General features: G+C 38.5%; 1 protein-coding gene across 2 annotated transcripts in view; it reads right to left on the bottom strand.

The window, feature by feature from the left end:
• The window catches only part of Pik3r3 (phosphoinositide-3-kinase regulatory subunit 3), a 78,809-nt gene extending 65,971 nt beyond the window's left edge, over positions 1-12,838 (bottom strand). The window contains exons 1-2 of one of the 2 annotated variants that reach the window (XM_076860500.2): positions 12,770-12,838; positions 11,768-11,877 (exon numbers count right to left, since the gene is read on the bottom strand). In XM_076860500.2, coding sequence (XP_076716615.1) covers positions 11,768-11,873 — 106 coding nt within the window. In that variant the 5' untranslated portion in view covers positions 11,874-11,877; positions 12,770-12,838. Of the gene's footprint in view, positions 1-11,767; positions 11,878-12,722 lie in introns of both variants that reach the window. The other variant, XM_076860499.2, reaches the window with a different exon arrangement.
• Between the last annotated feature and the right edge of the window lie 2,789 nt (positions 12,839-15,627).

The raw sequence follows: 15,627 nt of genomic DNA, 5'->3' as shown, positions 1-15,627 counted from the left end.
TACAGGAAAGCCAGCCTGAGAAAATAGCTGATAAGGAGTAAATCCCAGAGAATTACACAAAAAACAGGGCCAAAGCCTGACATCCTTGATGAAACCATACCAGAGGCCCTCACTCTTGTCTTTTCAATTACATATGTCCATACATCCTCTTTGTTTTAACCAGTTTGGGTTGGATTTTTCTATTATTGAAAGTGAAAGTATCCTGATATCTACTAAATCAAGTTACAAATATTCCTAAACACCATACAAAGAAAAAAACTTTTGATATTGTATGTCTCCAGTGTTATATGGGACATATTCATGTATTTTATCTGGCAACTCTAAATTTCCCTGGCTGAGCCTTAGAAATCAGAGAGGCCCAGATCAGTCCCAGTAAGGCAAATATGGTAGTTGCTCTTATATTTCATGATTATTTGAAGAAAGACTAAACCCCAAATTCTGAATTAATGTCCTGCAACAAGCCTAAACCATCTGATTGTCCTTTTAAAAACTAAACAGAGGAGCTGGGGTTGTGGCTCAGTGATAGAGCACTTGTCTAGCATGTGTTAAGGCACTGGGTTCAATTCTCAGCACCACATACAGATAAATGAACAAAATAAAGGCCCATCAATGTCTTAAAACAAAATAAAATAAAATAAACAGAGCTGGGCATGGTGGTGCACACCTGTAATCCCAGAGACTCAGCAGCTGAGGCAGGAGGATCCCAAATCCAAGACAGCCTCAGCAACTTAGAATTATACTAAATAGCTTAGGACATTACTATCTTAAAATAAAAAAAGAAAAAAGGGCTGGGAATGTGGCTCAGTGGTTAAGTGCTCCTAGGTTCAATCCCTGGTACCAAAGAAAAAACACTGGACAATGTATACTTACTCCATTGTATATCAATATCCGTACTCAGGCATTTAAGCATTATAATAATTAGGAAAAAAACACAAATCTATATTAATTGTCAACAACTTTAGCCCATAACATAAAATGAAACATGTATGCCATGGTTTCCTTAATTTCTTCTCACCTTCATAGCTCACCAAACAAAGAAAGAACTTTAGAAAAATTTTCTTTCCTAAGATACTTCTGAGATAGGCCTGGTGACACATACTGTAATCCTAGCTACTCCAAAGGTTGAGGCAGGGTTCCAAGTTCAAGGCCAGGCTCAGCAACTCAGTGGAATCCTATCTCAAAATTAAAAATGAAAGGGTAAGGGGTATAGCTCCCTGATAAATTATAATCTCTAGTATCAAAAAAAATACTTTTGAAAGTAAGTTATAATACAAATATAGATCTATACAGAATTGTTTATAAAAGTAACTTGTGAGTAAACCTACCTCAAATAACTATGGCCATATAAACTGCTACTTAGCAAACAAATGTCAGAGATCAGAATTTTAACACTTCAAAACAAGAGAAAAATAAGCCTGTCGTAGTGGTGCATGCTCTAATTCCAGGGACTAAGGAAGTTAATGCAAAAAGATCACAAATTCAAGGCCACCCTGGGCAACTTATTAAGACCATCTAAAATAAAAAATAAAAAGGGCTGCCAGACACAGTGGCACACACCTGTAATCCCAGTGACTGGGGAGGCTGAGGCAGAAAGATGGCAAGTACAAAGCTAGCATCAGCAACTTAGTGAGGCCCTAAGCAACTTGGCAAAACCCTGACTCAAAATTTTAAAAGGGCCAAGGAAGTAGCTCAGTGGTTAAGCACCCCTGTGTTCAACCCCCGGTACCAAAAAAGGGAAGGGGGACACTAAAAGATGTAGCTCAGCAGCAGAACCCCTGAGTTCAATCGCTGCCCTCACACCTGCCATTACTACAAATTTCCTCACTCCTTTAGTTCAGATCCTCCCTATCCACCCAATTAAAATAGCAATCTTCCCCTCCACACACACAGTCTCCGCTTTTTCTGCATAGCATTTATCACAATCACTAATATTTTACTTATGGATTTGATTATTCTCTGCTTTCCTCCCTCTCTTAGAAATGAATGCTCCATAAAGACAGGTTTTTTAAAAAAATTTTTTTTAGTTGTTGATAGACTAAAAAAGTTTTATTTTATTTATTTACATGTGGTGCTGAGAATCAAACCCAGTGTCTCACACATGCCAGGCAAGTGCACTACCACTGAGCCACAGCCCCAGCCCCCATGAAGACAGGTTTTTGCTGTTTTGTTCACTGCTGCTCCTAGAACAATTCCTGGAAGCCAAACATTAAAAACATGAATGTATTAATACACAAAAATATGGGCATTGTTAAGTGCTTTACAATTACAAATTTACTAAATCTTCTTGAATGATTATTATCACACCCATTTTTTTAGATGAGGAAACCACAACACATAAAGAGATAAGTAAATTGCCCAATGACACATCCTAGGAAGTGGCAGAGACATAATCTAAACTCAGGCAGTCTGGCTGGGGATGTAGCTCAGTGATAGAGAGCTTGCCTAACTTGGGTCCTTTACTACAGGTTACTTTAAAGTAATATCCTAATTTTTAAGGCTAACATTCAAATCATAAATCATTCCACAGGTTCCAAGTTTACTTAATTTACTAAACTTGAGAATTTGAATTTACTTAATTTATTAAACTTGAGAATTTGAAGTTTGTTGTTTTGCAAAATGCTCTCACTCATTCACTTGCTCAGTGGTTAAGCACCCCTGTGTTCAATCCCCAGTACCAAAAAAGGGAAGGGGGCACTAAAGATGTAGCTCATCTTTAGTGTGGAAGGCACTAATACTACTACTGTATTCCAATACCTATGTTCCTCAAATGAGAAAAGTGCCACAAGTTATTTACCTCTTTTACCTTCTAGTAAATAACTAAGAAGAAAGACCAAAAAAAAAAAAAAAAGTTCTGTCTTATATTTAACTCTTAATAGTATTTGATCCCATGAATTCCAGCTTAGAAAATGAAAATGGGTTTCCCACTGCTACTTTTGAAAAAAGAAAAAAAATAACTTGCTATTATTTTTAGGTTTTGGTTTTTGAAGTATTCTGAATGGAACCCAGGGGTGCTCTACCACTGAGTACATCCTCAGCCCTTTTCATTTTTTTTTTTTTATTTTGAGACAGGTCTCACTAAATTGCCCATGGTCGCCTCAAATTTACCAATCTTCCTGCTTTATGCCTCCAGAATCACTGGGATTACAGATGTATGCTACCAAATCCAGCAGTTTATGTACAAACACAAAGACAAGAATCTTGAAAAGAGGTATGATTTAGCCAGCCACAGTGGCACACATGTATAATCCCGGTGGTTCTGGAGGCTGAGGCAGGAGGATCACAAATTGGAGGCCACTTTGGGTAATTAGCAAAACCCTGCTTCAAAATAAAAAATAGAAAGGGCTGGTGATACAGCTCAGTGGTAGAGTGCCCCTGGGTCTAATCTCTAGCATGTGTTTTCCAAATGACTTTCCAAGTTAGCCACTGTTCACTATTTATCTAGCATCCATTCCCTCCTTCTTCCCTTTTTAATAGAATCCCTCCCCTATAAACTATATCCCCTCAGGAGAAGTCAATAAACACCATTCCAGATTCAGACACATAATTAGCCTAAGAGTAATCACAAGTGATTGGTTCAAGAACTAGCATAGGATGTGAAAGAAGTCCGCTAGAGGTTTTTGGAAAGTTTTCTCTCTCCAAAAGCAGAGGCACATAAAGGGACACCTTTCTTCTTTCAGAAGGTGTTGTGTATGGATATAATGTCTTGAATCACTGTAGTCATTTTGCTACCAGCCTAAACATGAAGCCAATCCCAAGGATGACATATATGAGCAATATAAACAAAATATGAATTTTTTACTGAAGGGCTGAAATCCACCAGCCCTGAAGCCTATTATTTGAGAAGACAAAATTTCTTCTCAAGCCATTTTGAATTAGGTCTTGCTACTTACAGGTAAAAACATACAATATGAAAAATATCCCAGAAATAATATCAGGGGAAAAAGTTTGTGGTTAATTCTACAAATGCTTATAAGAACCTCAACATAAATTATACCATACTGAGTGACCCTATTATAGAACTGAAAGTCAAAAGTCTAACATACACCCGTAATCCCACTGACAGGAGGCAGAGGCAGGAGGATCTCAAGTTCTAGGCCAGGCTTAGAAATTTAGCAAGACCCTCAGCAATTAGCAAACCCTATCTCAAAAGATAAAAAGGACTAGGAATGTAACTCATTGATAAAGCGCCCCTGGGTTCAATTCCCAGTACCAAAAGAAAATTTAAAATGTCTAATATATATAAACAAACTCCAAAGCAATATATTTCTAGCACAAACAATTCCTTCTAATAAGGTTTTTTCCAAATAAGTTCAGATTTCAAAACTTTGATTCATGATTATTAAGTTTAAAAATTAAAAAAATATAAATATTTAAGATTACATAACCATAAGCTCTGGATTTTTTGCCCCATGCCCTCAGAACATGAGAAAAGATATTCAAGGCTGGATAATAATGGATGGTACTGACTTTGGCTTTGTGGCTCATCAATACCAGGTCACATGATAGTTTTCATATTAACATGACATATGCAAAATGGTACAATCTGGCAGGCTGGACCTAGACCACTGTTTTTATTTTTCTAAAAAAAATGAAACAACTAGGCCAGGGTTGTAGCTTAGTGGTAGAGCACTTGCCTAGTATGCATGAGGCACTGGGTTCAATCCCTGGCACCACATAAAAAAAAATAAATAAACAAATAAAATAAAGATATTGTGTCCATCTACAAATAAAAAAAATATTTAAAAATAATGAGATAACCTTCTTACTTTATATGAACTTACAAATATACACAGGAAGATCTGGAGTTGTAGTTGTAGCTCAATGGTAGAGTACTTGCCTAGCATGTATGAGGCACTGGGTTCAATCCTCAGCATCACATAAAAATAAATAAGATATCGTGTCCATCTACAAATAAAAATATTTTTTAAATATACACAAGATATAACATATATGAGCAAGCTATTTGGAAACTAATCTTTAACAAGGCTTAATGACTAACTGTACCTTGATATCATATGTGAAGTCCTACACATTCTAAAGTTAATTGATATAATAACACATTGGGTAACTTAAGTCTCCAGTTGGCCCTGTGCTGTGTAAAACTAACCTAAGAGCTTTGAAAAACTTACTAATTCTTCAAATTTTCAAAAACAACTTTTACCACAAACCACAAAATCTTGGTAATAACAACATTAAGTATTGCATCTTTTCATTATCTCCTATATTTAAATTTAATGGTCACAGGATGATAATAAATAATTAGTCATTAAGCCTTATTAAAGATCAGTTTCCAAATAGTTTGCTCATATATAGTAGGTTACACCTTGTGTATATTTTTTAATTTTTATTTTAATTTTTTATTCTAATTTGTTATATATGACAGCAGAATGCATTGCAATTTATATAGAGCACAACTTTTCATATCTCTGGTTGTATACAAAGTATGTTCACACCATTCGTGTCTTCATACATGTACTTAGGGTAATGATGTCCATCTCATACTGTCTTTCCTACCCCCATGCCTCCTCCCTTCCCCTCCCACCAGCCTTGTATATATTTTTTAAAAAAAACTTTAGTTGTAGATGGACACAATGTCTTTGTTTTATTTATTTATTTTTACAAAAAATCAAATTGGCTGGGTCCACCAGCCTAAGATTTAATAAAATACTCTGGCACTAGATATTTAGAGAAAAGAAGATACAAAAGAAATATGAGGGGCTGGGGTTGTGGCTCAGTGGTAGAGCACTTGCCTAGCATGTGTGAGGTACCAGGTTCGATTCTGGTAATTAATTTTCTAATTATCTAATGAGATGTTGCCACCCTAACAAAATTTATCAGCACCACATATAAACAAATAAAATAAAGATCCATTGACAACTAAAAATATTTTTTAAATTATATATATATATAGTAGCCAGACCTTAAGAAGCTTATCTCTCCTAGCGGCTCAGGAAGCTGAAGCAGGAAGATCACAAGTTCAAGCCAGCCTCAGCAACTTAGCAAGGCCCTAAGCAACTCAGTGAGACCCTGCCTCTAAATAAAATATAAAAAAGGGCTGGGGTTGTGACTCAGTGACTAAGCACCCCTGGGTTCAATCTTTGGTACAAAAAACAAAAAACAAAAAGAGCAGCAGCAGAAGCTTATCTTCTAGGGGAGATAAATTATATTCATAATTAAATACCATAATATAACACATGATTCCATGCCAAAGTAACAGACCAAAAGACCCTACATATAAAGAGGTGTACTACTAAAATTTTTGGAGAAAGTTTTAAGAAGCAAGGGGGACTAGTACAGAATCCTGATTTAAAGATGGGGGTAGGATGAGTATATTCTATATAGGAAGCAACATAAGCAAAAGCCTGGAGATAGGAATAAGCAAGGTATATTCACGATACAAGGCTAGAAGGAATAGGATAGAAGAGAAATGTGAGAATAAAGGATCAGTAATAAAGTTCTAAATGTAAGTTGGTACCATATACTGAAGATCATTTATACCAAGTTAAGAATATATCTTCTGCTTAAAAGAAGGGAAAGGGCTGTGGACAGAGTTCAATGGTAGAGCACTTGCCTAGCACGTAGGAGACCTTGGGCTTGATTCCCCAGCACTGAAAAAAAAGGGAAAGCTATTGATTATTTTTTATTTCAGTAGGATAGTAACCCAATGAAAATAACATTTTAGTAGGATTAGACCGGCTGAAGAATTCTGAATAAACTAATGGGGAAGATGGGCTGGGGATGTGGCTCAAGCGGTAGCACACTCGCCTGGCATGCATGCAGCCCCGGTTTGATCCTCAGCACCACATACAAACAAACATGTTGTGTCCGCTGAAAACTAAAAAATAATTATTAAAAAATTCTCTCTCTTCTCTCTCTCTCTCTCTCTTTCTAAAAAAAAACTATTGGGGAAGAGGAACAATAAATCAGAAATAGCAATCAGTTAAAAGAGTTACTGTTTAAGAGCCTAGGCTTTAAAAGTCTGGTAGGCAGAACCACTTTGCTATCTGCTAGCTATAAGCCATTAATTTGTTACCAAACTTATCTAAATCTCAGTTTCCTTGTTGGAAAATGGGATAATAGTACCTATTTTATAAAGTTTTTGTGGGCTGAAAGTAATAGTATATATGAAAACATAACATACTTCTTGGCCTATAATAATTATTCAAAAAATGTTATCAATGGGGCTGGGGATGTGGCTCAAGTGGTAGCGCGCTCGCCTGGCATGCATGCGGCCTGGGTTCGATCCTCAGCACCACGTACAAACAAAGATGTGTCCGCCAAGTACTAAAAAATAAATATTAAAAAATTCTTAAAAAAAAAAATGTTGGCTGGGGATGTGGCTCAATTGGTAGCGCACTCGCCTGGAGTGTGTGAGGCACTGGGTTCGGTTCTCAGCACCACATAAATGTGAAATAAAGATACTGTGTCCACCTAAAAACTAAAGAAATGAATATTTAAAAAAAAAATGTTATCAACTATTACCTTCAATAAAAATCATTTCAAGGGGGCTGGGGTTGTAGCTCATTGGGAGAGCACCTTAGCCTAGCACATGAGAGGCACTGGGTTCAATCCTCAGCACCACATAAGAATAAATAAAATAAAGGTATTGTGTCCATTTACAACTAAAAAGAAATTTTCATTAAAAAAAATAATTTCAATATGAGGTGATAAGTACAAGTGCAAAAGAAACTAAGAGGAAAAAATGACTTGGAGCAACATTTCCACAGGTTCCTGAGATATTATAAATAGGAAAGACAAAACTTAAAAAACAAAATGGACAAAGCCCCTCAGTTTTATTTTAACACAGTAAATATAAATAGATATAACCCACTAAAATATAAGTTTATAAGTACTCAATTTTTAGTAGTCATAAAGGGACATTGAGAACAAAAAACAATGAGAACCACTTTCTAGACTATGTTTTGCCAAACAAATAAAAATTTTAATTTTCTAATTATTTAATGAGATGTTGCCATCCTAATGAAATTTATCTTGATGAGAACCAAAAAGTCTACAATTCTTTTTTTTTTAAGAGAGAGAGAGAGAGTTTTTTAATATTTATTCTTTAGTTCTCGGAGGACACAACATCTTTGTTTGTATATGGCGCTGAGGATCGAACCTGGGCCGCACGCATGCCAGGCGAGTGCACTACCGCTTGAGCCACATCCCCAGCCCCAAAAGTCTACAATTCTAAAGAATGTATCTGTTACTTTCAAAAAGGAACATTACATTTTTCCTCACATCAGAACAATAACATCTAATCTAAGATGCTGAGCTAAAAGTCCACTATCTATAAGTTTTGTGCATGAGTTACATCAGTCAAGTTAACCTTCCAATAGCTTCTGTACCAAAAGAGGTCTATTCTGTACTCTGAGAGGTCTATCCTGCAACTGCTTTGCTACAGAATAATCTCAATTCCAAAATTCACAGAAAGATTAACCAAAATGCTCATTCTTGGCAATTCTCAGGACCACAATCTTAACATTTCTAAAATAAAAAAGTTTTATGTTTCAGTAATTTCAATAGCTGACAGAAAACACAGAAACATTAAGCTCCCATTTGAACTCAATTCTTACATGGTCAGTAACTTATTAGAATAAGTTATACTTCTTGGCCTATAATAATAATATTATGATAGTTATTGAAAGATAGGCTGGAGGGAAACACCTTTGAAAAATATTTTTTGAGGCCACTAGAAGCAATTAACAGAAGAATTTTGCATTTATGGTTCTGTCTAAAACTAAGATGAAAAACATACAAAAAAATTGGCCCTATTAATAATTAAGGGCCCTAAGTAAACAAATGTCTAACTCAAAAGTTATTTAACTAACCCTAGGCTATTGCAATAGCCAAGGAATGAAATGACCAAGGACCTTAAGTAGAAAATACCTAAAGGCTAGAAAAAAAAATCCTTGGCTATTTATTAATTCAACATATATTGATTAAATTGTCTACCACCTGCAAGACCCTGAGCAAGTTAAGAAGCTTCCAACCAGATGGGAAGACAATTCCACAGGGACAAGTACAAATAAATAAACATAGTAGCTACTCTCAACGGAATGGAAGAAATTCCATCTGAGAAGTGCTATAAGAGGGAGAAAAAAGGAAGGAAATAAGACTTCTAATAGGGATCAGAGAACATATATCCTGGAAAAGAAGGTATGTGACCTAGGTTCTAAATTCATATATATAATCTCAACAAGTGAACACTGAGAGTGAAAGGCATCCCAGGAAGAGGATAAAAGCATACAATCAAGGAACAGCAAATAAAAAATAGCTCTACATAAGTTATGATGAACTCTAGAAGAATGGACTAGAAAATTAGAAATAAAATAGAGAGACTCTGATGACAGAGTAAGCTATTTGGCACATTTTTGTTTTAAGTAGGCAAAAGGAAGCCACTGGAAGTTTTTCAAACCCACTAGAAGATTTATCATTGGAAGGTAAAACATCAGATAATATTTTTAACATTACTGTAGACTAGAGAGAATAAAATCCAGAAAACATTTAGTGTGTTATCATGCCAGTCCATGCAGGGAATAATATGAGTTTCATATAGAGTAGGAGTTAAGAAAAAGACAGATACAAAACATGCTGCAACCACTTCACTGATGATTTACTTATAGTTTTAAATGTTTCAAAGCTTAATTAATCATACAAGGTTAATATGCTCATTATTTCTGTTAAAAAATTTCATTTCACTGGCAATGTCTCAACATACTCAAGTATGGTTCCTTTTTAAAAAGCTAATAGTAATAACTAACCACATTCTATAATAAGGATGCAAAATGAATAATAAAAAGCAGCACGTATATATTTTCAGCATTCTGAATAAAATCTCAGTATGCACAATTTCATTCAACAATGAAAATTTTAAACACAAAAGTTTATTTCCATGGAAAATAAAGTTTGGATCAGAATTTTCTATAATCTTATAAGACCACACCTTTACACAGTTACAAGAGTCAACTTTTCTTAAAAATTATTTTTGGAAAATTCAACTCAACTTTGCCATTATTTTTCTAGTAGGCCAATATTTTTCAACCATTAATGCCTTCATTTTCTCTCCTCCTCCCTACTCACCTCCCCGCCCAACAAATTCCCTTTGTATGTCTCCAAGGCAAGACACTATGTGATACAGTACAATTCTAAGGCAGAATATATAATTCTTATAATAACAGAAATCTAAAATTATTAACCTTACTTTTTACAAGAAAGGTTTCAGTAATGCACTAAAATTCTTAGCAAATGAATGACAAATGTATCTAATAGAAGTGAAGCTTTACCATTAGGGGGAAACAAAGGGGAAAATACACACAATAGATGGGTGGCAAATCTTACAAACTTTACAAAACACCAAAAAGCAGCATCTGGATTGCAGTCACAATTATAAAAGCAAATAAAGAAGATTCTAAAACAATAGAAAAGAAAAAAAATTTCTGAGTGATGAATAAGAGTGAAAAAGGTTTATTCAATATTAGTATTAGTTTTTAATACACCATCATTTAACATCATTACTAATTGAAAAAAAAAAAAAAAGGATAATTTACTGTTCAAAAGAACACAGAAATAATTTCCACATACCTCCTATAAGGCATTCACACTTCATTACACTTGCATGGGCTTAAATCCTTTCAAAGATCTCCAAAAATACATAATCTTATAAGAAACCAGGCTCCCAAAGACACACAATTTATCCTGTAGGCTTAGTTACAACATTTTAAAAAGACACAATGAATTCATCCTCAACAAAAACAGGGAGTCATAAAGGCAGTCTACTTACTCAAAATCATTACATAAAGCACTGTCTGTAATTGCAAACAAGGTTTCAAAATCTGACAGCTAATAATCATAAAGTCAGAATTCAAAGGAAAAAAAAAAAAACTTTGTTTCATTTTTCCCTCCTTTTTCTTCCATACCAGATACATAGAATGTCTGAAAAGGCCTTGGATAAAGCTCTAAAATAAAGACCCTGTATGGTATATGTTACAATGTGTATAGGAACCTATCACATATATGTACAAATCATATATTCACAAGAAAGAGAAAGGTTATAATTTTTACCCTGAAAGTTGAAGTCATATTAAACTCTATTCCATAAATTAAGTCAACATAAATTAAAGAATAATAAAAAGATTGCATGTAGATCTGTCTGAGTTACTATATTCTAGGAAGGAAAACCTCAGACTAAGGCCATGACTGAACAAGAACGCCCAATCCCTGAAAATCACTAGCCGGCATTTGGCTTCTATGAGAGGAAAAAGGGAGTCTTAAAATGAATATCACGTAGGCAACTCAGTTTCCGAAGTTAACCAAGGTAAAACTCAACGAACCAAATCAGACTAATTTATGAGATGATAAGCTTTAAGAAATTCTCCCAAAGGGAAAAACTGACTTCAAGAGTGGAATATAAAACATCATTTGCAGATAAGAGACTTTAATTGAAAGGAAAAAAAAAAAAAGTGAAGGGTCGACAAAAACCTCAACAACCCTCAACGGCAAAAATAGAAAGTAGTCTTTCCTCCCACCCCCACTCTATCCCCCACCCCCACCTTCACAGGACAATAGGATCAGGGTCCTAATCGCAAACTTTAAATGTGTAAACCAGAAGCAGTTTTATAGCAGCTCTAACTGCAAATCTGCCCTTCATCCCGAACCTAGCGCACCCCAGAATACTTCTGCCCTGAAAACATTACCAAGGTCTTGTTAAACACAAATCAGACCCATCCCAAGATGCTTCCCCCGCCCCCCCCCCGCCTTCAAGTACCTGGAGGATCCATTTCAATATAAAATATCAGTTCTGTCGAATAGGGCATCATCACCTCCCTCCAGTCTGCGTCATCGCGGTCCATACTCCACACCGTATTGTACATCGCGCTGTCACGGGTAGGTCGTCAGGAAATGTATAGAAAGCATATATACTTTTTGGTCTGATATTTAAAAATCTAAAAATACATATCTACAAAAGTTCCGCACGGAAATGTACTTCGGGGTTTCCAATGGCTGGTAAAAGTCCAGCCAACTACCAGAACGAGGACAGGGTCCTCCTCGTCTCTCCCACAGCACCCAGAAAAATGCCCCCCTGAACTTTCAAGCTATGGGCTTTTCTCAAAAGTGCTACGGAGAGGCTTGTGCGAAAGAGGGTAGAGGTGTTAAAAAGCGGCTTCCCAAAAATCCTTTCTACACAATCGCTCTCCAAGGAGAAAAGCTCCCGCTGCCTCCAAATCTTTCCGCGGAAGACACTTTTGTGTCCTCTGAAGGAAGAATTAAAAGGGGGAAAAAAACGCGTTGCGAGAAAGCTGGGGAATGACAAAGAAAGGCATAAAAAAAGAAAAAAATTTAAAAAGGGACTGGGAATTGCGTTCAAGTTTCGGGGTCCCAGTGGTCTGCAGAGAGCGATTCCCTCTAGGGCCCAGGATTCGGGTTCCGTTCCCGTGGGGCTCGGAACCGAAGCTGCAGCAGCTTTGGAACGAGGGCCGGTCAGAGAGTCCCGAGAGCTCGGCTCGGCTGGGCGCTCCAGCCGGGGTGTGAGCAAACCCGCCAGTGCCGGCTACCCTGACGCTCGGCCCTGACTCCAGCCACTAGAGTTTCATTTTAACAGCGCGGAGGGGACATCCTCCCCCGCCCCCACACCCCCTGCCGAGGCGCCACCCAATCTCGCGGAATAGGGGGAACAGCCAGTATCACCCCTGCCCCTTCCAGTCTATCACGCCTCGGCGTACAAGAATTGTCAAGTGCCTTAGAAAGTGTTGAAGCAGCGGTCCTCCACCTCGGCTTTCAACTCTCCCTGCCGCTCTCTAGGGCTTAGCTCCTCAACCAGCATCCTCTCTCCACCACAGCCTCAATCAAAATGGTACAGTCCGGGCGCTGGCCGCTCGCCAGGAGTCAGTGCCGGGAGCCTGCCAGCCCAGCCGGGAGGAGGAGGGAAGGGGGAGGGAAGCGAACAAGGTAAAATGGGCGGTGATTGGCTGATCCCGGTTGCCGGAGCCTGGAGCCTGCGTCTTTTGTCTGCCTTGCTCCGGCAGAGGAGCGGGAGACGACTGCGCGCCCCGAGCGGGCCAATCAGAAGACAGCCGGCGCCGGCCGGTGTAGCAGCGATTGGTCAGACTCCAGTTACTAAGCGGGACAAAGGCAGAAGGGGGGAAGAAAAGAAGGGGGGGGGGAAAAAGAAAGAAAGAAAGAAAGCGCAAACGACGGTTACTGACAGGCTGAGCGAGCGCTCGGGAGCTCAAGCTGCCCGGAGACAGGCGGGGCTCCCGCTGAGCCTCGGTTCGCCCGGACGAGAGGAGGGGGAGGACCGGCTGGTGCGCGACACCTCTGCCCAGAGACTGGCCACTGGGGAGGGGAGCGGAGGTAGAGGGGCTCTTACTGTCACTTGGCGGGGTGTGCGCTTGTCTGGTCCTTCGGAGTCTCCAGGCAGAGACCTCATCCCCATGCTGGGACTGCCCTCCCCCCAGTCCCTGTGACAACTTGTCAAATAAAGGAAAGGTCGCCAAACCCACTGGCAAGACCGATCCCTCTCAGCGAGAGGATGGGCCCATGGCCCCCTGAAGCTTTCCCTGCCGCTACTTCAACGCAGTGTCATTTTGAGCAGTGAAGCATTTCTTTGGGAGGCATTTCGCAGTTCATCTGCGCTTCCCACCTAAGGACTTTTGAACCCAGAGGTAACTCCCCACACTTGAAAGAAATAGTGGGACGTCTCAGCAAGTCCTCCAGTTTGAGTGATCAAGCCAGGAAAAAAAAAAATATCTTGGAATTACAGTGCATATGAGATTTCTGAGATAAATCACAGGTGTTGTAATGTCTTGCCAAAAGGGTTCTATTCTGTTTCCCTGATAGACCCTCTTCCTCACTCACCCAGTCCCTCCCCTAAAGCTGTGAGATCGGCTTCCGTATGAAAATGCTGAATCTTTCCATGCATTTCAGAAACAGCTAATTAACTTGCTGGGGAACACTGAATAGCTAAAAGTAGATTTGTGCCTGGATTGCCGTCCTGCTCTGAGGAGGCCAAAAACTGCTCCATTTCCTCTTTGTACAGAAGTAACAAAGCCCATTGTATTTGAGTTGACAACCTGATTTAAGCCCTAGCAAAACCTCCTACCCTGAGCTGCTCTGCTATATTGATTCGCCCATAGAAAAGTTGCCATGTTTCACCCTATACTTCCTAAAGTAATCCTGCTTTCCTTAAAGGCGCCCTGAATTGAGACAGTTCCTGAGAGCAGACAGACAAAATGTGTACATACTGAGTATAGAGTAAAGGGGCAAAAAGATGCTAAGTGTGGATGAACAGGGTTAAACTAAGAAAACACCAGTATTCTTCTTTACATTTCTGAAAAAAAAAAAAGGCTATTCAGAAGCCAGATCAACTTTGAGGCAGAGCTCATTAATTTTAATCTCAGAACCATTCCTTCAGATAGAAGATACTGGAAGGTCAACTGTAATTTGTGGCTGGCTTCCCAGCAGCTTCTACTTCACCATATCTGAGAGCCAGAAGTACTCAAATTTGTAACACTCTACTGTAAACCCAGTGATGCCTGAGGTTGAGGCAGAAGGATCTCAAGTTTGAGGCCATCCTGGAGCTTAGTGAGTCCTTGCCTCAAATGAAAAAAAAAAAAAAAAAAAAAATTGAGGGCTGGGAACCAGGTGCACTGGCACATACCTATAATCCCAGCAACTGGGGAGGCTAAGACAGGAGTGTCTCAAGTTCAAGGCCATCCTGGGTAACTTAGAGAGACCCTGTCTCAAAAAATAAAAATGACTGAGGATGTAGCTCAGTGTTTGAGCTAAGCCCCTACATTCAATCCCCATTATGGTGGGGGCAGAGGGTAACTCACATTTGATACCTTACAAGCAGAACAATCAGTTAAGGACAAGTTGAGGTTTTTATGTTTTTTGTTTTTATTATTTTTTTTTTATTTTTTTGGTACATTCCCAAATAAAATAAGGGTGAAAAGACTAAGTGTGGAAAAGATAATGACTTTCAGATTTCCACAGCAGCTTTTTGCCTGGACTGTTTTTCATCAATTAGTGGTAAGGTTCCAACTTCTAATATGCAGAGCAATCACCTAGTCCTTTCCCACACCTAACACTTTGGAGAATAGAATGAAGGAATAACACAGTATGTAATCAAATGCTCAAGATTGACACATGGAGGGCTAGGGTTGTGGCTCTGTGGTAGAGCACTCACCTAGCACATGTGAGGCCCTGAGTTCCATCCTCAGCACCACATAAAAGTAAATGAAATAAAGGTGTTGTGTCCAACTACAACGTAAATATAAATATTTTTTTTAAAGATTGGCACATGGAATAAAGCTGTGATTCGATCTTGTCACTTGTCAATATAAAATTGTATAACCCAACTCTCCAATTTAAATAGATTTTTGAATAGGAAACCTCCAAAAAGTAATGATGCATGAAGCCATGATCAATTAAGGGGAAGTACAGTTCCTTCAGAAAAGTTTGAACAGTGCTCTGCCATGGTAGAAACTGCCTGTCAGATGATGCTCACTTTCCTCCTCTTTTGTGTGTTTGGGGGCGGGGTGGGTACTGGGGGTTGAATCTAGGGTCTTAGTTTCAGTTGAGAAACAGAAGTAAACTTCTGATTGTCACCAAACTGCCTAAGGCTTT

This window comes from Callospermophilus lateralis, chromosome 7, assembly GCF_048772815.1.
Source record: "Callospermophilus lateralis isolate mCalLat2 chromosome 7, mCalLat2.hap1, whole genome shotgun sequence".
NCBI classification, from domain to species: domain Eukaryota; kingdom Metazoa; phylum Chordata; class Mammalia; order Rodentia; family Sciuridae; genus Callospermophilus; species Callospermophilus lateralis.
Note: the sequence above shows the minus strand (reverse complement) of the source record. Positions and strands in the feature narration are given on the sequence as shown.